Source organism: Podarcis bocagei, assembly GCF_964188305.1.
Source record: "Podarcis bocagei genome assembly, chromosome: 17".
Taxonomy (NCBI): Eukaryota; Metazoa; Chordata; class Lepidosauria; order Squamata; family Lacertidae; genus Podarcis; species Podarcis bocagei.
Genome location: NC_138143.1, coordinates 42676880 through 42704485, shown reverse-complemented (window position 1 = coordinate 42704485; position 27606 = coordinate 42676880). Strand labels below are relative to the sequence as shown.

General features: G+C 47.5%; 1 protein-coding gene across 3 annotated transcripts in view; it reads right to left on the bottom strand.

The window, feature by feature from the left end:
* SIDT1 (SID1 transmembrane family member 1) overlaps nt 1-24132 on the bottom strand; it is a 44248-nt gene extending 20116 nt beyond the window's left edge. For 2 of the 3 annotated variants that reach the window (XM_081176338.1, XM_081176339.1), the window contains exons 1-10: nt 21454-21995; nt 15424-15545; nt 14920-15090; nt 12927-12972; nt 8192-8293; nt 6896-6979; nt 6572-6665; nt 5560-5631; nt 2261-2354; nt 1487-1530 (exon numbers count right to left, since the gene is read on the bottom strand). In XM_081176338.1, the coding sequence (XP_081032464.1) occupies nt 1487-1530; nt 2261-2354; nt 5560-5631; nt 6572-6665; nt 6896-6979; nt 8192-8293; nt 12927-12972; nt 14920-15090; nt 15424-15545; nt 21454-21654 (1030 nt within the window). In that variant the 5' untranslated portion in view covers nt 21655-21995. Of the gene's footprint in view, nt 1-1486; nt 1531-2260; nt 2355-5559; nt 5632-6571; nt 6666-6895; nt 6980-8191; nt 8294-12926; nt 12973-14919; nt 15091-15423; nt 15546-21453; nt 21996-24048 lie in introns of those variants that run through there. The other variant, XM_081176340.1, reaches the window with a different exon arrangement.
* Between the last annotated feature and the right edge of the window lie 3474 nt (nt 24133-27606).

Genomic DNA, 27606 nt, shown 5'->3' with positions numbered 1-27606 from the left:
TCCCCCCACTAGGGAAGAAGGGGTGAGGGAAGATCAAGAACAAGTAGGGAAGAAATATCAACATTGGGATTTGCTCCCCCTGTGGATTCTCCCACCGCTTGTGATAGCCGCCTCCCCTTGCCTCATGGGTGGGCCGGCACTGCCCCACTTGCAGTGCTTTCCCCCCCTAAAAAAATGTTTAGGGGTACTGTCATTTTCCTACTCATGTTGAAATACTGCCCTTCATTGAGGCCAAACTTAGATTCACAAAATGCTTAGGGGTCTGCGTCCCCCCCCCCCAGGAAAAAGCACTGCCCACTCGCACCTCAGTGTTGTACATGTGGATATACCTGGCATGTCACTGCATAAATTATCAGTTCTGAGTAAGAATGCTTTACAAGAGCAGCTGAGACATCAAATAGGAGACATTTGCAGGAGGCTCGTTGCAAACAAGTCTCCTCCGGCAAACTGGCAGAATGTACAACCCGTGTTTGCTTAACAAGGTGTGATGAAGCAAAACTGGTTTCTGCAGCCCATCTTCCTCAGTGTAAGCGATGGGAGGAAGCCAAAGAATGGAACAATCAGAGGGTGAGGTTACAAAAGGAAAAAGGTCAACAAAGCCCAGCTGGATTGCACATAATATTCAGGAAAGGGGAACAGGTGGCCTATAGCATTTAGTAATGCATGCCATTCGCAAAGTGAGCAGTGAACCATTATAGAAGGAACAGAGGACTTATTGGCCTTCCAGATGCTGATGACTCCAACTCCCATTTCCTGGCACCAGCAGGGCCGTTGGGCAGGGACGGTGAGAGTTATTTCAAATGCTGAAAGGCTATGAATACATTGTTTTGATTTCTGTTGTAGGTCAGTACGTATTGCCATTCCCTTTACTTCCCATCTTCAGTTGAGACTGAGAATGCCGACACTTATGTCGCCAAAAAGGAATGGTGAATACTGGAAAAAGAGGGTGGAGGAAGACATACACAGTTCCAAAAATTATAGTGAGAAATACTTCATTGTCTGGACAGGTAACTTCTTGGTACACACACACACACACACACACACTCTATTTTTAAATGTCCCCAGGGACAAATAAATCCATCAAGAAATCCAAGGTTTAATATGGTAGAGATTAGCAGCACTCCTAAAAACAAAACAAAAAACCAACAGGTAACACTACAAAGTCCCTGCTCTTTATTAGTTCTTATTTAGGGTAAAACATTTTTACAAAGAACTTTGCTCTTGCAAATGCAGTTTAAATTGTATGTTGGAAGGGTGAGTGTGTGATGGGCCTTCAGTTCACAGGTCAGTCTCTGAATGGTTTACAACACCCCTGCAGTGTTGTCCATGGCTATTATTTATTTATTTCGTGTGTGTGTGTGTGTGTGTGTGTGTGTGTGTGTGTGTGTGTTAGATAGGACTCCTGCAGTGGGCAGGAGCTTGGGTCCAGTAACCCACAAAGTGCCTTCCAGGTCTGTGATATAAGAACAGTATACTAGAAGGTTACCATCATCAGGACTGTGTCCGGCAATTGAAGGCTTCCTATGGTTCCTGCAATCAAGCACAAAATGGCTAATTATCCATCAGGCTACACAGCTATTACCCTCATCTGTGAGATGTCCAGTGCCATCGTCCACATATGCTTTACAAAGCAGAGAAATTTGATTCTAGATACCATGTGAACCAAAGTCCTGGTGGATTATTTCCTGGTTTTTTTAACATCACATGGGCTAACCAAAAGAAAATGCTCTCCTGGAGAAGAAGAAGCAGGACACTGGAATTGGTATTTGTAAAGTCCTGGCCCATCTTCCTTCATGCACAGAGTTTTCTTCCTACACTACAAACCAGGGGCAATCATTTCATCTAGAAACCATGGTAAAATGGAAAGGATGTGAGCCAAAAGAAGACATTGGGGGAGAAATAGGTGCAAAACAAATCCTTTTTCCAGGAAGAGGAATGAACCATGGGCAAAAGCGTGGAGAGAATTTTTTTTTGGGGGGGCACTTTCTCTTTTGTGCAGGGAGGAATTATGGGAGGAATCAAGAAGCTCCATAGGTGAAAGGTCACGTGTAAAGAAGATGACGTTACAGTCAAAGAGGAAGTGGCAAAAAGGAAAGAGAGTACAAAGAGTGCCAAGCTAATTTATACCAGTCTTTAAAGGGATGGCAACTTCTTTGGCCAACTCTTCTCCTGACTTCCTGCAGGGTCAGGCATGTCAGTAAATGGAAAATGAGGCAACTGGCTTGCCCTCCACGCAGCCACTGCTGAATGCTTCACCCACCTGACGTAGTGCACAAATGCAACCACCAGTGCGCCCAGATAGAATGAGAAGAAACTCAGAAAGCTGAAAAGGATGGCGTTCACATAAACAGAACCTGGGGGAAGGAAAAAGGATCTGCCATCAGCATATGAAGAGGATGAACCCATAAGTCCGTCCCTCTGCCGTTAGGCTGCTCTTGCTCCTAAAACAGTAGCACAAGTCTTTTCACTCTCTCCAAAGCCTTGCTGCAGCAGACCAGGGGTGCCACGTCCCATTTTGAGGTGAACCGGGAAAATGTTGCCACTAGCTGTTGCCCTGCCCCCTTGCTGCCTCCCCACCACTCCGACCTGTGCGGTGGCGGTGGCTTCTGGTGAGATCTTGCGAGATCTCACTGAAGTCCCCCAAGATTTCATTGAGATCTCATGAGATCTCGAAAGAAACCGGTGCTGCAGCTGGCGCAGCTTCTCCCCTGGCAGCAGATGTGGCAGGGTGGGAGGCGGAGGCAAGGCAGGCAGCAGAGGTGAGTTGGGCGCTGCCTTTGGGGCTTCCACAGTTTGAGGTGAGCGCCTCACCCTGCCTCATCAGTGGGCCAGGTCTGCAGCAGACCAAAAACTGGACAACAGAGAATATCCAATTCTTACTCCTCCATTACACAAGCATATACTTCTGACCTGCAACTGGAGTCAGAGCCAAGTGTGACCCACGCTCTGCAGTCTGCCCCACAACATAAACTGACTTTTCTCTGCTGCTCTGCAATTTAATCTCTGTCTGTTTTTACCTAAATTACCATATTTTCTGTCTATAAGACGCCCCCATGTATAAGACACACCCTACTTTTGGGGACGCGGGTGGCGCTGTGGGTTAAACCACAGAGCCTTGGACTTGCTGATCAGAAGGACAGCGGTTCGAATCCCCGCGACAGGGTGAGCTCCCGTTGCTCAGTCCCTGCTCCTGCCAACCTAGCAGTTCGAAAGCACGTCAGAGTGCAAGTAGATAAATAGGTACCACTCTGGCAGGAAGGTAAACGGCATTTCCGTGCACTGCTCTGGTTCACCAGAAGCGGCTTAGTCATGCTGGCCACATGACCCAGAAGCTATATGCCGGCTCCCTCGGCCAGTAAAGCGAGATGAGCGCCGCAACCCCAGAGTCGGCTACGACTGGACCTAATGGTCAGGGGTCCCTTTATCTTACCTACTAGAAAATGGCCTCGGCACTATTTGTGTATAAGATGCCCCCTAAGTTTTGACATAATTTATTAGGAAAAAAGACCTACCGTATTTTTCGCACGATTGGACGCACCGGACCATAGGACGCGCCTAGTTTTTTTGGGGGGAAATAAAGGAAAAAAAATTTCCCTTTATTTCCCCCCCAAAAGCAGGTCAGGGAAACCGAACCAGGTCGAGGAACAGCGGGATAGTGGCGCTGCGCCTCCCTGCTGTCCCCCGAGCTTGTGGGGCTGGCTGATGTCTGCCTAGCGCGCGGGGCGCTCTGCTTCAGGGCGCCCTACCCGCCGGGCGGCAGGCTGCTATCCGCAGCTTGGGGAGCCTTGTGGGGAACTGCTGCAGGGCTCCCCACGCTGCGGATGTATGCCTGGCGCGAGGGGCGCTCTGCTTCAGGGTGCCCCACCCGCCGGGCGGCAGGCTGCTATCCGCAGCGTGGGGAAGCTTGCGGGGAGCTCCTGCAAGGGTCCCCATGCTGCGGATGTGTTCCCAAAGCGCCGGGAGCTCTGCTTTCAGGGCGCCCGACGCTCCGGGAAGCAGGCTGCTATCCGCAGCCTAGACACGGCTAGCGGAGCGCTAATCCCGAAGCTTGGGGCGTGCGGAGCTCAGCGTGCCCCAAGCTTCTGGGCGCCGGCAAGGTCTCCGCTAGCCCTGGGAGAGCCCCGCGACGTCGCGGGGCTCTCCCAGGGCTAGCGGAGACCTTGCCGGCACCCAGAAGCTTGGGGCACGCTGAGCTCCGCACGCCCCAAGCTTCGGGATTAGCGCAGTGGTCCGCTAGCCCTGGGAGAGCCGCGCGACGTCGCGGGGCTCTCCCAGGGCTAGCGGAGACCTTGCCGGCACCCAGAAGCTTGGGGCACGCTGAGCTCCGCACGCCCCAAGCTTCGGGATTAGCGCAGTGGTCCGCTAGCCCTGGGAGAGCCGCGCGACGTCGCGGGGCTCTCCCAGGGCTAGCGGAGACCTTGCCGGCACCCAGAAGCTTGGGGCACGCTGAGCTCCGCACGCCCCAAGCTTCGGGATTAGCGCAGTGGTCCGCTAGCCCTGGGAGAGCCGCGCGACGTCGCGGGGCTCTCCCAGGGCTAGCGGAGACCTTGCCGGCACCCAGAAGCTTGGGGCGCGCTCAGCTCCGCACGCCCCAAACTTCGGGATTAGCGCAGCGCTCCGCTAGCGGTGGGAGAGCTGGGTCTCCCTCTGCTAGCAGATAGCTTCCTGAAGCCTGGAGAGCGAGAGGAGTCGGTGCGCACCGACCCCTCTCACTCTCCAGGCTTCAGCGAAAGCCTGCATTCGCTCCATAGGACGCACACACATTTTCCCTTGCTTTTTAGGAGGGAAAAAGTGCGTCCTATGGTGCGAAAAATACGGTAGTCTTATACACAGAAAAATACAGTACGTTTTAAACTAGCTGTCATTTTTTTCATCTGCTCTTTTTGATTGTTGCATGGTTTTATTGTCATATTGCTTATTTGCTATGTATGGATTTATTGTTATCTGTCTTGGTCATTTTTCAGGGAGAGGGGTATGCATAACAAATAAATACACTGAATAAACTGGGGGGGTGATAATCAGGAGGGAGATATAATAGCTGTTTGTGTCAGTGTGTTCCAGTGCTTCCTTCAGAGAAGCAAGTTTCCTCGGGACTGCAGAGGGGAAGGAGAGCGTTGCATTGCCATTCTATGCCTGCTATGAGGCCAGCAACAATTATCAGCCCCACAACCTACAGATAAAACATAAAGGTGCATTTCAACATGCGGCTAGTTTGGCCTTGAAAGTGGAACAGTTCTGTGAAAACCAGCCATTTTGTACTATTTTTTAAAAGATCCTATGATTATTATTATTATTATTATTATTTTGAATTTATACACCGCCCTATACCTGCAGGTCTCAGGATGGTTCACAGAACAAAATCAAAATATAAAACCACAAAATATGTAATCGAAATAAAAACAACAACCCAATACCCCCCCAAAACCCCACATTTTAAAAAGGCATGGGATGCATTAGCACTTTCTAGACTCCTCCTATCTACAGGGACATTGTTCCCAAATAGTTTACTCCTCTTTCTGAGGCTCATCATAAGAAGAAGTTAACCTTATAGCCAGATACCTTTAATGGAGGGCACAACTGTCACTTCAAGACTCTTCATCCGCTGCAGGTTCCAGGTGTAGTTAGCCTTTCCTAGAGGAAGAAGATTGCAGGGTGGGAGGCAGAGAGAGAGAAAGAATTTCTTGTGGCCTTGGTCATGGGCAGAACACGTTGGGGTGCTGTCTAACCCCTCAATCACTTGACCTCTCCAAGACGCAGCACAGGAATTGTTGTACAGTACTCTGGTATTTTTGAATGAAACTGCTTTCATAATTTTTCAATAAAAGCAGGAAATGAATGAATGAATGAAATCAACAAATGCTAGATCAATTACATGATTCCGTGTGATTTCAAAGAACAAATTTATTCAATGTGCACTTAAAACTTTTTGGAAAATTTTAACTAAGTTTTTCCCCAATTAATAAAAGTTCTCTCAACTTTTTTCATATGCAAAATTCAAGCAACTACTGCTGATTGGTGCTATGCTGAATTTTTTTTTTTGGTTAGATTTGAGTTTTGCTGTGAAATTTGTCATTTTGGGATGTCTGAAAATGCACATTAAACCCTTGACCTTCCACCCTTTAATTTATCTGTCAGTCTGTCTGTCTGTCTGTCTGTCTGTCTGTCTGTCTGTCTATGCGTGCAACTGTGTGCAGCTATTGTTCCCATAATCCACTACTGCTTAGGGAACAAAAATGATAGAACACACTGAAGAGGCAACTGGGCAATATTCCTTTGAACTTTGATACATATCAAAGGCAGGATCACATTGAAAGGTATGTGGTGCAGATGATATCATCTCTTGATAAGAACCCTTGTCAGATATTATTTATAGGGTTCGTAAGGAGATGCCCAACCTGGGAAGCTCCTTCCTTCTTTCCACAGCTGCTTGCTGGGCTTCTCTAGGATCCAACTACATTTAGACAACGGATGAAATTTCATGCGGACATTGCCATTGCAGTCTAAGTGTGTCCAAGATGGTGCCTTATGAATAGGCTGCTTTCCCCAACCATACTGGTTCCAGTCCTCTTACCTCGAATGGAGGAAGGTATCGATCCGCCACAGGCATAGTCCTCAGGCTTTATGACAAATACAACAAAGAACTGCATGCTTGGGAAGTCCTTTTTCTGCACAAGACAAGAAGCAAAATTCATCTTTAAGGCTGAGTCTTTCAACAAATGAGAGGATCTCTGTAGTTCTGTAGAAACTTAGAGAGGGTCACAGAACCTTTCTCCATCTATTGTACATCCCTGTCTTAAGCTCAACATTTTTTTAACCTAGAGCTGCCTGTGGCTAGAACAATAAAGTGAAAAGGGAAAACAGGGAAATGGCTTAATGGATAGCATAAGCAACTCACCTGCACAGTGATGGCTGCCTGTTTTGTCATGGATTGGTAAACGCCATTAAATTCCACATTATGGTCCAAATCATAAACTGGACACTGCAACAGAGACATTGCTTGTTAAAGGGTTGTCTTAGGTTCTCTCTTAAAGTTACCTTGCACAAATCTTTTCCTGAACTGCAATTTTGCACTGTACAATATACACCATATATTGAGGGCAGATGCCGTTTAATGTGGCAGCCTCCAGTCTCTACCAGTGTCTCCTCTTACTTTGTGAAAAAGCTCAGTAAGTATCCCCTCAAAAACCCACAATGCACATGGGATTGTTTGCCCTTTATTCTCAGTTCCTGTTTGTACTGTCCTGACCTGTCCTGAATTGATTACTCCCCTTAAACATGACTGCTTTTCATCGAAAGCCAACTTCTGTATTTTAAAACATTACTTGTTAATTCCAGCTGACCAAGAACAACCCACTTTCATGAGTCTGGAAGAAACTGGGTACAGCTCACAAACAGGGCAGTGGCTTCGGGAGGGGCTAGCCAGTTCTTTTGTATGATTTTTTTTTATTTGGTTTTACAAATATTAATGTATAACAATCCAAATTACATATCCATATTTAGAATTTCCTCCAAATCTCTGGACTTCCCACCTTCCCTTCCAAGGGTCCTATTGTACACCTTCTTAACTGCATATTTTTCCACAATCCATATTTTGTATCTTTCCATCTTATCCATAATATTTGTGTTATTAAGATCCTGCTAGTGTTTTCATCTGTTTACGGTGATCTCCTAGATAAATTATAAATTTCCCCCATTCTTTATTGAAGTTTAGGTCTTCCAGACAGTTTTGTGATTTCAGCATGGTCCAACAGCTTGATTTGCCATTCCTCTCTGGTAGGGACTTTATCTTCTTTCCATCTCTGAGCAAATAGCATCCCTGCGGCTGTTGTTGCATACATATGCGACAATAGCCAGTTCTTTTACCCCAGGTGAAGCCCAGGTGAAGGCTCCCAGCCTGTGTGTGTGTATGTACGCAAATGCACGTGGAGGGGTGCCAAACTGGGTCTTTGACCCGGGTGAAATAAAGCCTAGTTTTGCCCCTGTCACAAGCCATTCCCCTGACCAGTGACCACAAACACACCTAAGCATATTCTCACCATTTCAAAACATTTAGATCTTAAAAGCCCACACAAAGCTCCCAGTACCTGAGACATAGTTATTGATGCGCAATGCTAAGCCTGGGAAAGCCACACCAAAATGTTCTACCAGGCTATTACAGCCCTTCTGTATGACCCAGCCTCCTGGAGCTTACCACAATATCTTGGATGGAGACAACGGAGCATGGGTAGACTGTCTCAGAAGTCACTCTGACTATGACAGAATCCACATCTGGAGGGAACTTGTACAGAAAATACTATGGAAGAAGGAAATGATTTTAAGGTTTTTTCTTGTCATGCGCTAAAAACATCCTTATGTCATGAGAAAAGCCATGCCCACTGGAGAGCCCACAGAAGAATTAAAGGGAGTACGACCTGTTTGCCCGCATTGGGCGCCAAGCTGAGAGGGCACCTCAGGGGACATGGCAACAATGAGAAGCAACAGAAGGCGAGAGGTGGAGGGGCACCAAATTTGGGCTTTGTACAGGGCACCGCTGAAATTTTAAAGCGCAATGTCCACTACGGCCAACTTAAGCAAGTCCCTCGTCGCAGAGCATTGGTCTGAAGGCACATGGCATAGTGTGCTGAAGGTAAGCAAGTCTGAACCTTCTCAGTGCCCAGAAGGAAGACTCCCTGGGAACACTGCCTTGAGTTCCAACATAGAGGAAAGGCTGAATTTCACAAGAAATAAATACTGAGACGCGGGGACACGGGTGGCGCTGTGGGTTAAGCCACAGAGAAGTGGGTTAAACCACAGAGCCTAGAACTTGCTGATCAGAAGGTCGGTGGTTTGAATCCCTGCGACGGGGTGAGCTCCTGTTGCTCAGTCCCTGCTCCTGCCAACCTAGCAGTTCGAAAGCACGTCAAAGTGCAAGTAGATAAATAGGTACCGCTCCGGCGGGAAGGTAAACGGCGTTTCTGTGCGCTGCTCTGGTTCACCAGAAGCGGCTTAGTCATGCTGGCCACATGACCCGGAAGCTGTACGCCGGCTCCCTCGGCCAAAAAGCAAGATGAGCACCACAACCCCAGAGTCGGCCATGACTGGACCTAATGGTCAGGGGTCCCCTTTAACCCTTTTTTTAAAATACTGAGATCTATCATGGCTTGGAGAAGATAGAAAACAGCCTTGTACCCGATTTTCCCTTTCCCTCCCTCCATCTCATTAGGGCACACCGTTGTTGTCATGACACACAAACTGAACCTCCCCTCTCACCAACTGTTGCACAAGGCCCAGTTTAAACGACAGCTGAGTGGCATGGGCATTGCCACTGTGAGCCACGCCCACCAGCAGGTGGCCAATCAGCATCCATCACAGGCAAGGTTCAGACCCATGTGGCTGGAGACTTAAATGGGACTGTAGCAATTCAAGAGTGACCACAGTAGTGGCAACCTTCACACTGCCAAGCTGTGGTTGGGGTCAGCCCCAGTTAAGCAGTATGAAGAGTATGAAGTGGTGGAGCAAGCTGTTTATTTCCTCGGTATTGACTGTAAAACCTCAGAGCGGTTACATGGTGGCAAACATAGGTTAAACTGCATGCACATATGGCAAGGAGTTGCAGCCACTCCCAGGCTCCATCAAGTGCTCCTCTTCGGTTTACACAGTTGAAAAACATTCACCGTTCACTCACACAATGGCAACTGCACAATAACATAAACTATGCATTGTGTTGGCTGCCGCTCTGGTCTCCTTTGAGAAGAAGGGCAGGATAGGAATTTAAAATAAAATAATAATAGTAATAGTAATGGCCATTAATCTCCTTGTTTGTAGTGCACCTGTCCTTTGTACTCATCTTCACAGGGTCAAAAAGCTTACTGTTACAGTCATCTCTTGTTGAATGAGCTCAGCCTGTGTTTTGGCAAAAAAAAAATCCTAGCAGACACCATTCCGAAAACCAGAAAAACCAGTTCCTCAAAGATTCTCATTACTGTGGCCTACGAGGACTACAGTGTAGTCATTTCACAAATGCTTCCACTAGCCAGTGGGGGAAATAATAGGAACCTTTCTATTTATTTATCGTTGGCATTAATGAGCTGCTTCTCTGCTAAAAGTCCCCCTAACACTGTTGCAATAAAGTAAAAAGAGGAGAAAAGGGAGGGGTGGGAACTGAGGCTGAAGGTTAATTGAGGAAAGGGGTGGAGGAAAGTCCATCGACATATTTGGATCCAGAGATGATACATCTTTGAAAAGATAACTCACAAGGTGCTTGCCCTCACACCCAGGTAATCAAGCTCAGATACAAATCTTCAAAAGCAGAGTAAACCAAAACGGGATGTTAAGTATGTAGGAATTCCTTATGCAAGATCTGGTAAACAGAGTTAAGACTGTTACACCTAAAGATGGCGGAAGCTTGGAAGAGGTGCTTGAATTCCACTATGGTCCAAGGGAGTCATTGCTTTTTGTGCGCTCCCTATTACTGAAGGAGCTGCTTTTGAATACATTTGCCCTTGTCCGCTATCAGTCCCATAAGCTGGTGCCTTTCAACTAAGCAAATAGCTTTTCTCCCTTAGCAAATCAAACAAGAAGTGGACTTTGCAGCCATGGGTAAAAATGAACAACAATGTTTGAAGGGGGGACGGGGACGGGACACTTATATGGGACTGAAATACTTCTGCTCACAATGCACAAAGATTATCCTCTCTACTATCTCTGCCACTTTTCATAGCTATGGTGTTTTGATTCAGAACTCTGCAAGTGTGTGAAATGTGGCAGGAAAAGGAAGGGACATAATTCGCCAAGAGCAGGGGAGGGATGGGACCTTGTAGCCAGAAGCATGACTCACAGAGGCCAGGCTCCAGCATCTTACCTCCTGGGCAACCAAGGCAAGTTGTCTGCTGAAGAAGATGCAGACTGAACTATGCTCCTCAGTGGTGCCACCTTAGGGCGCCATTGCAAACCCCACCAGCTGACTCAGAACCTCGTCAGAAAACCCAGTGTCAATGCACCTACAGCTACAAAGCCTGAGCCGCAGCACGGCCCACTATTCAGTCTGAACATTTCATAGAGTTTGAAAATCCTGCTAGGCTGAGCTCCTGCTCTCCACCACTCCTCACACAAGCCACCACTTCTTGCAAGATGGTGGTGGTGATGATGATGATAATAATAATAATTATTTATTCCCCAGCCACTCTGGGCAGCTTCCAACAAAACACTAAAATACAATAACCTATTAAACATTAAAAGCTTCCCTAAACAGGGCTGCCTTCATATGTCTTCTAAAAGTTTGGTAGTTATTTTTCTCTTTGACATGTGGTGGGAGGGCGTTCCACAGGGTGGGTACCACTTCCGAGAAGGCCCTCTGCCTGGTTCCCTGTAACTTGGCTTCTCACAGCAAGGGAACCACCAGAAGGCCCTCAGCGCTGGACCTCAGTGTCCGGGCAGATAACAACAACAACAATTTATTATTTATACCCCACACATCTGGCTGGGTTTCCCCAGCCACTCTGGGGGGCTCACAACAGATTAAAAACAGAATACAACATCAAACATTAAAAACTTCCCTAAACAGGGCTGTCTTCAGATGTCTTCTAAAAGTCAGATATGTAGTTGTTTATTTCCTTGACATCTGATGGGAGCGCGTTCTACAGGGCGGGTGCCACCACCAAGAAGGCCCTCTGCCTGCTTCCCTGTAAACTCACATCTCACAGTGAGGGAACCGCCAAAAGGACCATAGAGCTGGACCTCAAAGTCCAGGCAGAATGATGGGGGTGGAGATGCTTCTTCAGGTATACTGGGCCAAGGCAGTTTAGGGATTAGAATACACTGCTTGCTAATGATTTGTTTCTTGGGACATGGCCTCCCCGTGTACCTGGACAGGCCAAGAGCCTGGTAGAAGTATGCAACGCAATATAATTCTTTCGAATGGCCACAAATAATGCCCTCTGCTGTCCTGAACGGGCGTTATAAGAGGGTTCTGTACACAGACAGACTTTGTATTTGTGAGCAACCACAGCTGAAGGACATCCAGCACTATTTATTACACTGCCCACTATATACAGAACCTAGGGAACGCTTTGTAAATGCCTTGTTTGTCCAAAAAAGCTACCTCTCCCACCCACGGAGAGTCTGCTATGGCTGCTCAGTGTTGCTAATGCTTCAGTGACGCAAACTGTGGCTCTATTTGCACTGGCGGCAAGAAAGATCAGGAAGAAGAACCTGGACAAAACTGAAGTAAACTGTGAGGGAGATTCAGAGGCCTAAATAGGAAAATATTGTATGTTGTGTGGAGTCCCCACTCTACAAATCATTCAGTAACGCATCTGCATTTCATTATTTTGATGGTTCAGGGAGTGGCTTTGTTTTTTATATATAATATAGGTATTTCTTTTCCTGGTGGTGTTTGTATGGTTTTGTTATGGCATTTGGCTAGTACAATAAAGCTTATCTACCATATTTTTCCATGTATAAGATGCCCCGATGTATAAGGTGACCCCCTTTTTATAACCCAAAATTAAAAAATCATTATTTTAGGGTTGCCATATCTCTAGAAATGAAAACCCGGACAATCAGAAGCGGCAGAAAGCTGTTGACCCAGACATTTGCTAAAGAGTGAACAAATCCCACCAGTGGTCAGCCTGTAATGGTTGGTGGAACTGGTTCCAGCAGCTTCTTCATGGCAGCTGCAGGAAAGTAAGTACACTCACCATCTGTGTATAGACGCCCCCCAATTTTTGACTAATTTTTTTTTTAGCAGAAAATATCATCTCATACACGGGAAAATACAGTACTTACAATGGCCACAAGATAATGTTTTCTGGTATTGTGCAATTAGGGCATATCAGCATCTTAAGAAAGGAGAGGTGGTGATCCTAATAGTCAAACTACTAATTATACTCACTTGCCACTGCAGGGGGGTGTATAATCTATACTTAGCATCCAGTACTCTAACTTACCTGCGGTTGGGAAGGGCTGGCACTGAAGCTAAAAGGAGTGTTCAACCTGAAAACACAGGAGGGGGAAAGATTAGTATGGATACCAACATAAAACCCAAAATACACCAGAACATTGGCAGGAAGAAGGTTTTTGAAGGTAAAGCCCATCATAGGAGCCAACTCCAGGGGGCCATGGGTGCTTGGGTACTCACAATAATATAATTGTGGAGGCCAGGCACCCGCAAAGTCAATGAGAAAAGCCGGCAGGTAATTTCCCCGCTCATCAGTTCATTTGGTATATAATAGGTGCCAAAGCAAAATTGAGAAGCTGGATTATGAAAGCATCTCTTTCTCCTTGAATCAGATGCCCTGAATTACCCTGTTCACCCTTCATAGAAGAAAGTGATCTCTGAACCTAAGGTCTTTTCCTCAGAGGGGAAAAAGTCAAGCAGTTTCATTGCATCGCTTAAGGCAGGCTTCCTCAACTTCGGCCCTCCAGATGTTTTTGGCCTACAACTCCCATGATCCCTAGCTAGCAGGACCAGTGGTCGGGGATGATGGGAATTGTAGTCTCAAAACATCTGGCAGGCCGAGTTTGAGGAAGCCTGGCTTAAGACAATAGACCAATCATCAGGTGACTGATGGCTTCTTCAGCAGAGATCAAATTACAGATGTTTTGAGGGAAAATCAACACCTCCCTCCTGAAACCACCCTCTGTCCAATTCAATTTAGTTTCTGTCTGGAAATACAGAGGAACTGCCCCAACTTCCAGTCACTATGTGTCAATCTTGGTTGGAGTAAAAGCGCAAGAGGGAATATGCCAATCCCTCTTTTTCCCCATTTGTTTTTGATAGCAGTGGTTCTCAGACTTCCTTTTCTGGGCTAGAATCAAAAGTTGTTCATACAAATACATTGGAAAACAAAATGAAACAACTCCTGGCAGTGTTTGCTTTATAACACAATTACTTTCTAATATGATCATGGGACATCCAGTAAGTATAAAATAAATGCAGCTACATAAGAACATGAGTCATTTCCAAAATATAATTATAAACGAGCCTCTTACATATGTACCTTACGTAGGAACACATATTCAATGAGTTTGATTGTCCTTGAATCTTCCCACCAGACTTGCCACCCTCTCCTTCCACACCAGCTTGGTACACCACACTCTTTGAGAACCACAGATTCGTAGTGATCTGTTTTGTGCTACAAGTCTGTTTCAACTCTGTAAGCTGCACTAATGTTGTGGAAAGTGCTTACTTCCTTTATCTTTTTGTATGCTTTGTGATAATGGTGTGTGGTTTTTTTTTAAGGAAATCAAATTACCAATGGCTGAATAAACAAACTCTTAGAAAAGCCAGCAGGGGTTTCCATGGATATTCAATAGCACAAGGCAGAAAAGTGGAAATCTCCATGTATATAAAGGGGGTGGGCTTCACACATCTGCATTTGTAACTGCCCAGCACAAACCCAGTGTGTCAGGACAAGCTAAGACAGATGGGTTGCAAGTTGAAGGCACACACACACACACACACACTTGAGGATCCAACTAAAATTTATCCAAGAGTAAAAAAGAAGTTTTAGGCTTGGACTCTGCCAGAAGAGAGTGATGCTGTCCACCAGGAGTGCCAGCTTGGCCCTGTGACCATGGGTGCCCTAGGCCATGGGTGCCATGCAGCGTGCCTGGCCCTGACACTGAAATTTGTGAGTGCCTGGCCCCTTCGTGGGGAATTTTGTGGGTGCTCGGGCACCCAGGGCCCCAGGGAGTTGGCACCTATGCTGTCCACCAGATTTCCCTTGCAGCAAGCATGAGAGTGTGGGCTGCAGCAACAAATCTGTCTCCAAGCTGTGCTAACAATAAGCCAGAGCAACCTGAACCGATTATACCATATCTCAAAGTAGCCTAAGGTCTTCTGGTCACAGTGGTAATACGTATGTGTAACTGACAGCAACTGTGAATGCAGAACAAAAAAACACAGACAAGTTCAGAGTCAAAACGTGAACTACTCACATAAGTTGGAAGCTCTTAATCATGGTGACCTGCAGTCTGTATAGGGCATTATAGGGGGCCATGGAAGCCACATCTACAAATATGATCTGCTCAGAAGGTCCACTGTCAGGTGTGGGCTGTGAAGGGCAGAGGGTACGGCTCACTTCTTGGTAGTTATAACTTCTTTGGTAACTGAAAAAACAAGAATAAAATCCAGAATTCTTCATACCCAAGAAAAACGACATTGCTAAATTCTAGAGGAACAGCCATGTTGAACCATATTCAGTATGCACTGATGAAAGGGCTATAGGATTCTGCAGGAGACCCAGCATGCCAGCAGAATTGAGACACAACTCTGCCACTGAAGACAGCCTTCCACCACTCCACAGATACAATGGATGGGACCTGTGATGCAATGATATCCTCTCATCCCCTATTTGATGAAGGGGACTAAATATGGAAAACCTTAAACAGAATAGCATCCAATACACCAAGTCAGGCAATGACAATACTACAATTACTTACAGGCCTCGAAAAATAAGTGGGACCTGCCAGGATAGCACTCCTTTCTGCTGCCGAACTACAAACAAGACTGGATACTGAAGATCTTCAGAGTTACTCTGCACGTTAACCCGGACTGCATCCACCTGCAAAGAGAAAAAAATATGTACAAGCACTCACTAATTAAAAACCCACATGGCGTCATCTCCCAGGGTGCCCATGATGGGGAGGCAAGAGGAACAGATGGTCCCCTACCCACTGAACTTGAAGTTCCAGATTTCATTTAAAGAACAAGAACCAGATTGTTTCTAGGATTTGTCAAACCTGGGATATGAGGCAAACATTTGCAGGCACCATTCTCCTCATTAGTTTTCTGAGAAACCTGCCTCCGGTTTGCCAATGAACTTGCCATAGACGTTTAATATGTGGTTACCTGCCCCGTGTAATAATCTAATTTGAGAGATAAGGCACTTGGAATATTGTCAGCAGTGTCTCTCATAGCAAATGCCACTTGGCATTCTGCTGGAGTGTCCTGTCCACACACACACACACCCCCCTGCGTCTTATAAAGATGCCCTCCACGGGGGTGTAGGAAGGCGGGTACGGCCCGCCCCAGGCGTCATCCTTGAGGGGTGTGTGTGACAAAATGCCACACTGTGGGAGGCGGCACGGGGCCTGGCCTGCAGTGCGCCTGAGCCACTCGCCTCTCCTGGGAGTGACGCGGTGGCTCAGGGCCATGCGCTGCCCATAACGGCAGCATAGTGCTTGAATCCGCCAGGCAGACTCTGTGGGCAGCTCGCCACGCCACCCCCCTGGGCGAATTGCCGTGCTGCCTCCGTGCAGCACCCCCATGCGCGGATTGCCCCGCCCCCATGGATGGGTCGCCCCACCCCTGCCACTCTGTGCCCCTGGCCCTTCGTCCTGAGATGGGCAGTAATCTTTCCTTGGGGTTGCCCTTACTGCCACTCCTGTTATCTCACATCAAAAACGTCAGAAGGTGTAGTGATAAGCCAAGCTTTTCCTGCTCACAATGTTCAGCAAAAGAGGAAGAATGTAGCCTTGAAATGTAGGAGAACCTGTAACTGCCCGTCAGCTACAGACCCAAAACATCCGCAGGGCAGAAGTGGCTCAAGAAGCCAGATGTCCTCATGGCAGATGTCTATTAATGTTGCCATGGCAACACAAGCTATGCGACAAGCATATCTTTCTCTCCTCCATAAAGTTTAATAAAAGCTGGCAAGGCACCCTCGAGTCCAAGATCCATGGGGACAAAATGAAACCTGTGATATTTCACACGTACATTCTCGCTGTCAACCCCACGCTTTATACTCTGCACCACGGCAATAGTCGCGACACCCTGAGGCACCCCACAGGCTCGGCGCTCAGTGTGGCAGAACTGGTCGCACTGCTCTAAATCTACCTCTTGCCTAGGCCAGAGAGAGGGTGGGGGGGATTTTGGAAAAACTTGTAAGCAAGACAAAGCCCTTCTCACCAGATCAATGTGGAATTAGAAGGATTAAGAATTGTAATTACCAGGAATTATAAAACCTCAAAGCTTATAAATTTAGCCATTTGTCTTTTTATTTATCTATTTGGAACCTCTATGGCATTCTATCATTCCCATGTTCTCCACAGTCATGAAGTCTGAAAGCTCCCATCATAAAATAAGCCTATATTCTCAGAATATAGGATGTGGCCCACACCAAGGCTTTTTGCTGGCTAAAGCGAGGGGCAACCCCACCCCACCCCCATTCCTCTTGCTGAAGCCAATAAGGTTCACACAGATGAATTTTACTTCCACAGGATCCCATCCTTCACTCCACCTCAAGAGAGGGGAGCAGGAGCCCTTCATAGCACACAGAGATCTGTACTGCATTAGGGAGGGTGTCTCCCCCCCCCCGTGTGTGTGGGGGGGCTACCACTGCCCCACTCCTTCCAGCAATCACTGCCTCTGGCAACTGCCTCACTCTGTCAGCCCTGAGCTACACAAAAGCTCTGATGCCAGCCACATGGGACTTCTGGTCCACACATTGCCATCTTTTGCACTGAATAATTTTTAAAGAACAGAAGCTCGTATTTTGAACCCTATAGCCCTTCTTTGAGGTGGTAGTTTGCAAACCACCCAGTATCATGGAAACAGCCTGAGATGCAAATTATAACACCTCAGCATTCTTTAACGTGTGTGTGTGTGTCTGTCTGTGTGTGGTGTTGTGTAACGTGCATAAAAATGGAAAGTAGATGGTGACCAACCTCCTGGTCATAGTCTCCTTGGTTACCACCTAATGTTTGCTTCTATAAACTACACCATTAAAATATTTTACCATTGTATCCCTTTTCTGGCAGCTAAAGGTAAAGGCAATCACAGCTTTGAAAAGGTGCACCTTATGTTGTGCCAATTTATGGCCACTTAAAGTCAAGCTTTATTTGCAAGTTTTCAAAGCCTTCTCAAACTAGAGATGTCTTGGAACTATCATTGCCTGAGAAATTTCTAATCAGGCAATGCTACCTTTGATATCTTGTATCTATGTCAATGCTTAAAGAGTTAATGAAATCCCCTCCAGGCTATATACATGTTCTTGAGAATGCCGTCCAGTCCACAACAGAAAAAAGGTTCCCCATCTTTGCATCAAGGCTAAATTTCTTTCAGTGTTTCATTAAAGCAGAGAATGCTTTAATATTCAAGAATGGCTCTGAGCATCTGAATGTGTATCTGAAGAAGTGCGCATGCACACGAAAGCTTATACCCAGAACAAACGTAGTTGGTCTCTAAGGTGCTACTGGACAATTTTTAAATTTATTTCGACTGTGTCAGACCAACACAGCTACCTACCTGGCTCTGAGTATGAAAGTCAAAGATTTGTACCATTTTCACCCCAGAGGTGGGAGAAAAATGCCCCATGATTCTGGTCTCCTGCTGTGGCTGAGTGGTTAGGAAACGGCTCTGTGGTATCTGCTAGGTAATTTTAATCCCAGGCATGCCCCTCTCTTCTGCCCCTAATATGACTGGGTTTTGTGGGGGTGGGGTGGGGGTGCCAGGAATGTAAAACATGAGTGAAGGAAGTGCTTTTTTTCTAGGAAAAAAGGTGCCAGAACTCACCACCTAAGTCGTGTGGGATGTGACATAAGCCACAACACTTCCTGTTTGTCCAGAGTGAACATGCGGGGTTACTCCAGTTCCAGAAGGACTTCCTGTCATACCTGGTCTTGAGCTTCTTCCCCCTGTGTGTAACCAGGTAGTTGGGTGTGAACCTGGGAGACCCCATAAGAGGAGCTGGTTGCGCAGCCATCTTCCTCTTGATGCCATGCTCTCTGGATACTGATATATTTTGCTGTCTGCTGGCTCTCAGCCACCAGGATGGGCTCATTCCCATATGGGATGAGCTCAAACCTTCTTCTGTAACTCTAAGCGAAAGCCTGCCTTCAGGGATCCAACTGTGAACTGAATGTGAGTAAACTTCTTTTTGTTGTGTTTTTTTTTTTTAAAGCTTCTTGTGTCTATATTCTTTTTAGGAGGGACAAAGGGGTCTTACCGGGAATATACTCCAATCTGGGCATGCCAGATTGGATTGCTTAACTAAAGAGATTCAAACGAATCTGCAACTAGCTTCCTGCTGTGTATAGAAGGGAATGAACTCTGCTGTATGACTCACTAGCGTGAGTTAGGAAGGATAATATTTAATCAATATATATCCTCTCCTAGTATCCACAACATTCCCACAAGTCGCCAACCCAGACACCACTGTCACCAACATCTTGTAATGCAAGTCATGTGACAAGATGCCAGGTTGGCTGCTCTCCCCACTCCACTCAGGCCACTTTGGCTGCCATCCTGCGCACCTCACCACTTAGGGGCCTCCTTTGCTGGGTTGAGCAGACTTGTTGAGCAAAGCATGGCAAAAAAGGTGCCAGGACTGTGTTCTGGCAGAAAAAAATCCCTGTGTGAGAGCATGATGTCCCTGGAGCCATTGGACTTGGGGCGCAATAGTATCCCTTTGTGTGCTCTGTAGTCTGTAAGATACAAGATGGTGTGCTGGAGGTGTCCCCAATTGTCGCACTGTCACTGGCTGCTTCCATCGCCACACATAATGGGGTGTGTTGCCAGTCCCACCTGCAATTGGAGGGCAGTAACAAAGCTTGTGCTTATTAGGGCTGGGTATCTTTCCATTTTCTATCTTTTTTATAAAAACGTATTTCCCCCTCTTGCCCTAGGCTGAATAAGTGTAGTATTTGGCAGGTGTACTGTGTATCTGTGGGCTGGCATCAAGGTGAGCAAAAGGTTACTCTGTAATGGACTGACCTGTGAACCAGGAAGTTAAATCTTGCCTCAGGCACCGGACACAAACACATACACACCTTGCAACTATGAGAAAATACAGTGTTGCTGTAGGGCTTCCTGATGCAAGGAATGGGAAGTGCTTTTAGTATTAGATAAACGCAAAGCATTATCGCAACATGTACCCACTGTACCCACCCCATGTGATGTTTTCTTCCAGCACTAATAGACGCCAGAAGGAGAACTTGTTTTAAGCAGGACTTTAGCAGAAGGAAAAGGCTGACAACCCTCCCCATGTGTTACAGTACTAATGAAAATCAGGGCTCCCTGCAGCAGTTAACTATTAAAAAATAACTACAAGTTCAGGTTCACATCTAGCTTCAGCCTTAGGGGGGTATATTCACATTATGGCTTACTCCTCCATCTCATTATTTAAGTCCGCTCTAACAGGTATACCATACAACATAGAAACTGGGTACTCTAATAAATGTATCTAGCTATATCTGGGTAAGGTAAAGGTAAAGGGACCCCTGACCATTAGGTCCAGTCGTGGAAGACTCTGGGGTTGCGGCGCTCATCTCGCTTTACTGGCTGAGGGAGCTGGCGTACAGCTTCCAGGTCATGTGACCAGCATGACTAAGCCACTTCTGGCGAACCAGAGCAGTGCACGGAAACGCTGTTTACCTTCCTGCCAGAGTGGTACCCATTTATCTACTTGCACTTTGATGTGCTTTCAAACTGCTAGGTTGGCAGGAGCTGGGACCGAGCAACGGGAGCTCACCCTGTCGCGGGGATTCGAACCGCCGATCTTCTGATCGGCAAGCCCTAGGCTCTGTGGTTTAACCCACAGCGCCACCCACGTCCCATTATATCTGGGTAGGTAACAGCTATATCCCAATGTGTTCTATGGCATCTCCAAAGATTTTATGAATGCATTCTCATTAAACAATAGATGTTTCTTTGTTTCCCTGACAAATATTCATCTATACAGTACTGGACAGAACTAAGATGTTTCATGACTCAAAAGCTTCAGACAAACGTGGCCTCTCTCTCTCTTTTGAATAAAACTCCCAAATCAAGCAAAAAGCTTAAGACAAACGTGATGCCTCTTGCTTTTTCTGAATTAAACTGCCAAATCGAACAATCAGCCACAGAAAATGTTTCATCAGAAAGAAGGGCAAGAAGTTAAGGATGGATGCATTTAAAACACACACACACACCAAACAATGCAAGTGTTTCCTGGGCAACTGGGGAAGATAATGGACCAGACAAATGCACCTTTCTCCCACCCCCACTATAGACTCTCAAGGAGGGAAGACCAGCAGCCTGCGGTCGGTCCCAACCCGCATCTAAAGCGCACCCCCCCCAAAAGGGTTCGAGACATTAGCGTTTCCCCACCGAATCGCCCCAAGGTCGATCCATCTCTCCCAGTATCAACTGTCCAGCTGCAGCAGCCAGTCAGATGCAGGCGCGCAGGCGAGACGGGTCTCGCTTCCCTGCCGTGGATCTCCTGCCCTTCCTATCCCAGCTCTGGCTGGCTGCTGTTCCGCAGAGAGGGCTCTCTGGACCCCCCGACCATCCATAACGGCGGCCACACAGGCCTGCCTCTCTCCCGGCGCCTGCCTGGGGGGACGGGGGGGGGGATCCACGCTCCTCGCCCCGGCAGGTGAATCTGGCTCGGGAGTCTGATGGGGACCGCGCGCCCCTGGAGCCGGTCGCCCGGGCTCTGCTGCCGGGCAGCGGCGAGGAGGACAGCAGCCCTGGGCGGTGCTTCGCCTTACCTGGCCCGGCTTGCTGGTGTAGTTGAAGGCGTAAAGGCGCTCGGCGGCTCGGTTGACCTGGCCGGAGTAGACGACGTCGAACTGCGCTGCCTCTTCCGCGCCGGCGGCCCCGGCGCCTCTCCTTTGCGCGCGGGGAGGCTGCAGCTCGCGGGATCCGGCCACGGCCAGCAGCAGCCCGGCGAGCCTGGCCCAGCCGCTCATGATCCCCCGGCCAGGTGAAGGGGAGGAGGAGGAGGAGAAACCGGGAGCGGCTGGAGCAGGGTCCGCTCTAGCGCCGGGCCTGGCGTCGCCTTCCAGCCGGGGCTAGGCGCTGCTCTCCGCGCCGGGGCTCTCCATGCGCCCGCCTGCAGCCGGAGTAGTGGTGGGTGAATCCGGATCGGAGGCGCCTATGCCGGATCTGCCTTCTGCCCCCCTCTGCGTCTAATTGATAGACGCCGATCTCCCTCGGGTCGAGACGGCAGCTTCTCCTACTCGGCGCGCAAGGAGGGATCCGCGGAGAACGCAGCAGCAGCCGGCTGCGCAGCGCGCAGATCCCGCAGCAGAAACCCGGGGAAGGGGAGCCGGCCGAGGGTTGGGAACTAACTGGCTGCCTTTCCCTTCTCGGCTGCCAGGACGTGTCCTTCCAACTTTAGGTCTTGCGCAAGGCGGAGGTCGCCGAAAGGCGCGACCCCCTTTTCGCCGAGATAAAAAAATCGTTTATTGCGCGCGGGGCTCGGCAAGCAGAAAAACCCGGGCGGGAGGCGAACTCCGGCGGGAAACATCACTCGCGATTAACCTTTCACGACGGTTGTGTTTATTGTTATTTGGAGAGCCCCCCGCTTGCCTTTCTCGCAAGACATCGTCTCGTGGGCAGCGATCTGTAAAAATAATGCCCGGAGCCAGTCCCACACTTTAGTGCCTGGGTGGTTTGCGCCAGCCTCTGCCACGTGTCCATTTGCAGGCTCCTGCTCATATAATCTCTCTGCTTCCTCCCGTACGCAGCACTTTCGAGAAGGTTGCGAGTACTTATTATTGAAACGTCACATTTAGCTTTCGGATGGGGTGGTGGTGAACGGATTACGGAGATAAAGGGTTACGGAAGTCAGCCACTTGCATTAAGCCTACTGTATTTCTGTAGCCCTCATTAAATGCCAAATTCTACAGCTTCGTTCTTGAGCAATTACTTTGATTCATTGATTTAAAAATAAACATAGCCCTCCCTTTCGTATGTTGTGTCATTCAAACAGCAAAAAACAAATGACACAATAAGTTATGCATGAAGAGCGAAATGACCAAACCTGAATACAACCCCCCCAAAAAATGCTTGTTGCATTTGCAAAGGGATAGGTAAAGGGACCCCTGACCATTAGGTCCAGTTGTGGCTGACTCTGGGGTTGCGGTGCTCATCTCGCTTTATTGGCCAAGGGAGCCGGCGTACAGCTTCCAGGTCATGTGGCCAGCATGACCAAGCCACTTCTGGCGAACCAGAGCAGCGCACAGAAACACCATTTACCTTCCCGCCAGAGCGGTACCTATTTATCTACTTGCACTTTGCCGTGCTATCGAACTGCTAGGTTGGCAGGAGCAGGGACCGAGCAACGGGAGCTCAACCCGTCAAGGGGGATTTGAACCGCCGACCTTCTGATCAGCAAGTCCTAGGCTCTGTGGTTTAACCCACAGCGCCACCTGCGTTTGCAAAGGGATAGCATCCCATAAATCAGAGAAGGACCAACCTTCCTTTCTTCACTGATGGTACCTGGACAAGTTACTGATTCAAACAAATAACACAATAAATTATGCAAGAACAATAACATAACCAAGGGGGGGGGGGTTAATACAGACAGAGCCAACTAAAAAAAGTCAGACTGTTTAAAACAGTAAAAACACTCAAATTACTTGAGTAAACAAAAAAAAAAATGTTTTAACATGGTTCTGAAATAGAAGTGCTGAGGTTGTAAGCACCTTCCAAGGTAGGTGCCACCACAAAGAAAGACCTAATACATGTGAACACAGAACAAGCTCCTGCCCCCATTGGAATGTGAATAATCCCCTTTAGGCATGTTGATACAGCGAGTCCTTCAGATGCCTAGCCATTTAGGGCTTCATAGGTAACCACCCAAAACCTGAAATGGGCTTGGAAGCGAGTAGGCAGCCAACACAGTTCTTTTGTAATATGCGCAATGTGATTTTATCTTGCTGCACTGGTCAAAATTCTGTCAATGACAATTTGCATTAAAGGAAGCTTCTGAGTAGTCTTCAAGCACGGCTCCATGTACAATGCATTATAACAGTCCAGCTGGGGTCAGGCTATCCCTATCCAAGGATGGTGATAGCTGAAGAACTATCTTTCATTTTCCTTTCCACCTTGCTGTATATTGCAGTGAAGCTCTTTTATGTCAGGCCCCTTAGCAACCCAGGCCACTATCAAGTGTAAGAAGATAAAGCAAGCTAGTTCGTTCCTTTTCAGTATCCTGTTTCCCCACCTCACTTTTCAATGGACACCCTCAACTTTCTAGTAAATATTTCCTTCTAATCTTGGAACAACACGAGTTTTCTCCTTAGCTGCAATATTGTCATGCAACCTTTGTTAAAACTGCCAAAAGGCAATCTGCTTACCTCATGAGGCATGATGGGAATTGTAGTCCAACACCACCTGCAGGGCCACAGGTTGCGGACACCTAGTCCAAAGCAATAAAATACCAGTTATTAAGATGGTAGCACTGAAGGCTTGCCTAAAAATAACTGTTTTTAGTGGTTCCCAACTTTTTTTTGGCCATGCCCCACCTAAGCGTCTCTAAAATCCTGATGCCGCCCCCCCCCCCGTGACATATAGTTCTTATATGTGCCCCACATTGGGAACCATGGGTATAGAAGGTTCACATTTTATTTGGAAACCCAGTCATAATACATTTGAAAGGATGCATCTTTCAGATTGCTACAGCCTCCAGACTTCTGTAAAAAAAGGTATGGCTGGCTGACCTAAGGTAGCTTGAGATATAATAAAAAGGGGGGAATTTCAGCACCACCCCACATCACCAGCCAGAGTCCAGAAGCCAGGTCAGAGCATGTGCCCATACCCATTCCCTTTGCCATCCCTTTGTATCCCATCCATCCTGTTGCCTCCATGCCTGCCTTTCCTAAATGAATGAGAACTTGCGGGAGGGAGGAAAAGGAACGGGGCTGCTGCTTATCATAACTTTGGCCAGTAGGACTCATAGGGCCTTGAGTGAATGGTAAAAGGAGGCAGTCAGTGGTGTCACAGGGGGGCGGTGTGCCCCAGGTGCCATGTCTGGGTGTGTGTGACAAGAAGGCACCCCGTGGGGTGCTCACCCTGCCGCCCCCAGGCGTGGCGGCATGAGCTGCCATCACGCTGCCACAGCCGCATGTGAAGGATCCTCCATTCATGGCTGCAGCCATGAGCAGAGGATCCCACCACTGTCCATATGGTGTTCGAGCGGCGCTGGTGGCAAACCGCTACCTAAAATGCATGCGCTGTGTCGCGCACATGCGCTGTACATAGCAGCGCCACGCATGCGTCATACATAGCGGTGCCACACATGCGTCGTATGTAGCGGTTTGGCTCACCCTGGGTGTCGGTTAGCCTTCGTTCGTCCCTGGAGGCAGTGGTGAAAGTAGAAAGGAGTTGGGCCCTGTCCAAAGGGCCTCTCAAACCTGGTTCTGCAGGTACCCTTAAAGGAAAAGGCAAAAACATTTAAACAGTTCTGAGGATAACTTTTTTGTGGGGGCTGAATATGGAAGGGAGTCCCCCACCTTATGGGTCTGAGTTATCATGTATAGTGAAAGGACAAGAATCCAAAAACCAGGAAGAAGCCCTACTCGCATAGAGAACAGTTCTTAAGAGATGAAGGAAGGCAAAGTTTGGCTTGCGGGGGGTCCCAGGGCTCCTTTCTGAAATAATAGCACCTAGACGCCTTACCTTTTGAAGCACATTTGAAGCACTGTCTTCCCCTTAAGGAATTCTGGGCTCTGTGGTTTGTTATGGGTTGCTAGGATTTGTAACTCTATGTGATGGGTAAACTACATCGCCCAGAATTATGTGAAAGAAAGCATGTGTTTCCAATGCAATTTAAAGGTAAGGTGTGTAACATAGGAGTGACTTTCCCTCACTTGTATTAACTATTGCAGCCAGCCCCATTCTTATAGGTTATGACCTATAACAGGGGTCAGCAAGGCTTACCTTGCCTGGGCTGGTTCACTCCAGAGGAGATCCCTCTGTGGGCTGGATTGCGGGCATGTGAGCATGCACGCCCACAATTTCCAGCATCTGCATCTGTGCAGATGCATTTTTCAGCATCTGTGCCTGTACAGACACGATTTCTGGCACCGCTAAAGTGAGTCCCCGCACTGCATTGCGGTGGTTTAGCGCAGCATGCGGGGACTCGAGCAGGCAGCTCAGTTGGGGGGCGGCTTGGGGGCTGGTTAAATGACCCCCATGGGCCGCTTAATAACCTTTAATAACAATAATAATAAAAATTTATTATTTATACCCCACCCATCTGGCTCGGCGGCTCCCAAAAGAATATTAAAAGCATCATAAAACATAAAAAACTTCCCTAAACAGGGTTGCCTTCAGATGTCTTCTGAAAGTCAGATCGTTGTTTATTTCCTTGACATCCAAAGGGAGGGCCCCACTACTGAGAAGGTTCCACAGGGAAGACACCACTACCGAGAAGGCCCTTTGCCTGGTTCCATGTAACTTTGCTTCTCGCAGTGAGGGAACCAGAAGAAGACCCTTGGAGGAGGACCTCAGTGTCCAAACTGAGCGGCGGGAATAGAGACACTCCTTCAGGTATACTGGGCCAAGGCCGTAGGGCTTTAAAGGTCAGCACCAACAGTTTGAATTGTGCTCAGAAACATACTGGGAGCCAGTGAAGATCCTTTAGGACCGGTGTTATATGGTCCCGGTGGCCATTCTGGATTAGTTGCAGTTTCTGAGGCACCTTCAAAGGTAGAGTGCATTACAGTAGTCCAAGCGGGCGATAACCAGGGCATACACGACTCTGCTGAGACAGTCTGCAGGCAGGTAGGGTCTCAGCCTGCGTACCAGATGGAGCTGGTCTAGCTGCCCTGGACAAAGAATTGACCAAGAGTCTGGAACCCTAGGGGATGTTAGACTGGCTCCCTCCTTGTTATCCTTCTGACTTGTTCCAACAGGTTCTTGGGAACTGACTGCTTTTAATGAAAGGGACCACCCTGACATCTTTGGATGAAGGGTGGTATACAAATTTAAATAATAATAATAATCTATGATTCTACTATGATGCTATTTGTATGGTTTAAACAGATTGTAGCAAAAAACCTGCTAGCACATTTGAAAAGCTATGCAGGGTCTGATATGGTTTCAGTTTGGAGGGGTACCATGTGTTGAGATTCCTGCATTGCAGATCCCTGGACTAGATGATCCTCATGGTCCCTCCCAACTCTACAATTCTATGATTGTGTTTATTTGGGTTTTTTAAATGATCTTTAGCTCAGTGGTCCTCAAACCTTTTCTCTGGGTCACAATTTCAGAATAAAAATTTGCTTGCACCACACCGTTTTTGTTTGTTGATAAGAAATACATCTAGGATTTCCTCACTATCACTTGATGCTCTTGCTCTCATTTTGAAAATGCCATACGTCCGGACATTACCTGGATTTCAAAGGCATCTCTGTCCTGAATCTTAGGCAAGTCAATCGAAAAATCAGTTAAAAAAAAATATAGGGTATTCCTAAAAGAAGCTCAACAACCTTTGGGGTGTCCTGGTTTTTACTTCTGGAAATATGGTTATGCTATAAGGCCGTGGTTCCCAATCTGATTTTTAAGAGGGGTAATTCGAGATGAGTTATTAACAGCTAATGGCATTTTAGGCTTTTCCCCTGTGAACAGGAGTTCACTTTTTGAATACAGTGGTACCTTGGGTTAAGAACTTAATTCGTTCCGGAGGTCTGTTCTTAACCTGAAACTGTTCTTATCCTGAAGCACCACTTTAGCTAATGGGGCCTCCTGCTGCTGCCGTGCTGCCGGAGCACGATTTCTGTTCTCATCCTGAAGCAAAGTTCTTAACCCGAGGTAATATTTCTGGGTTAGCAGAGTCTGTAACCTAAAGCGTCTGTAACCCGAGGTACCACTGTAATAAGAATTATATGTCACAGTGGGGGAAGGAATCAGGA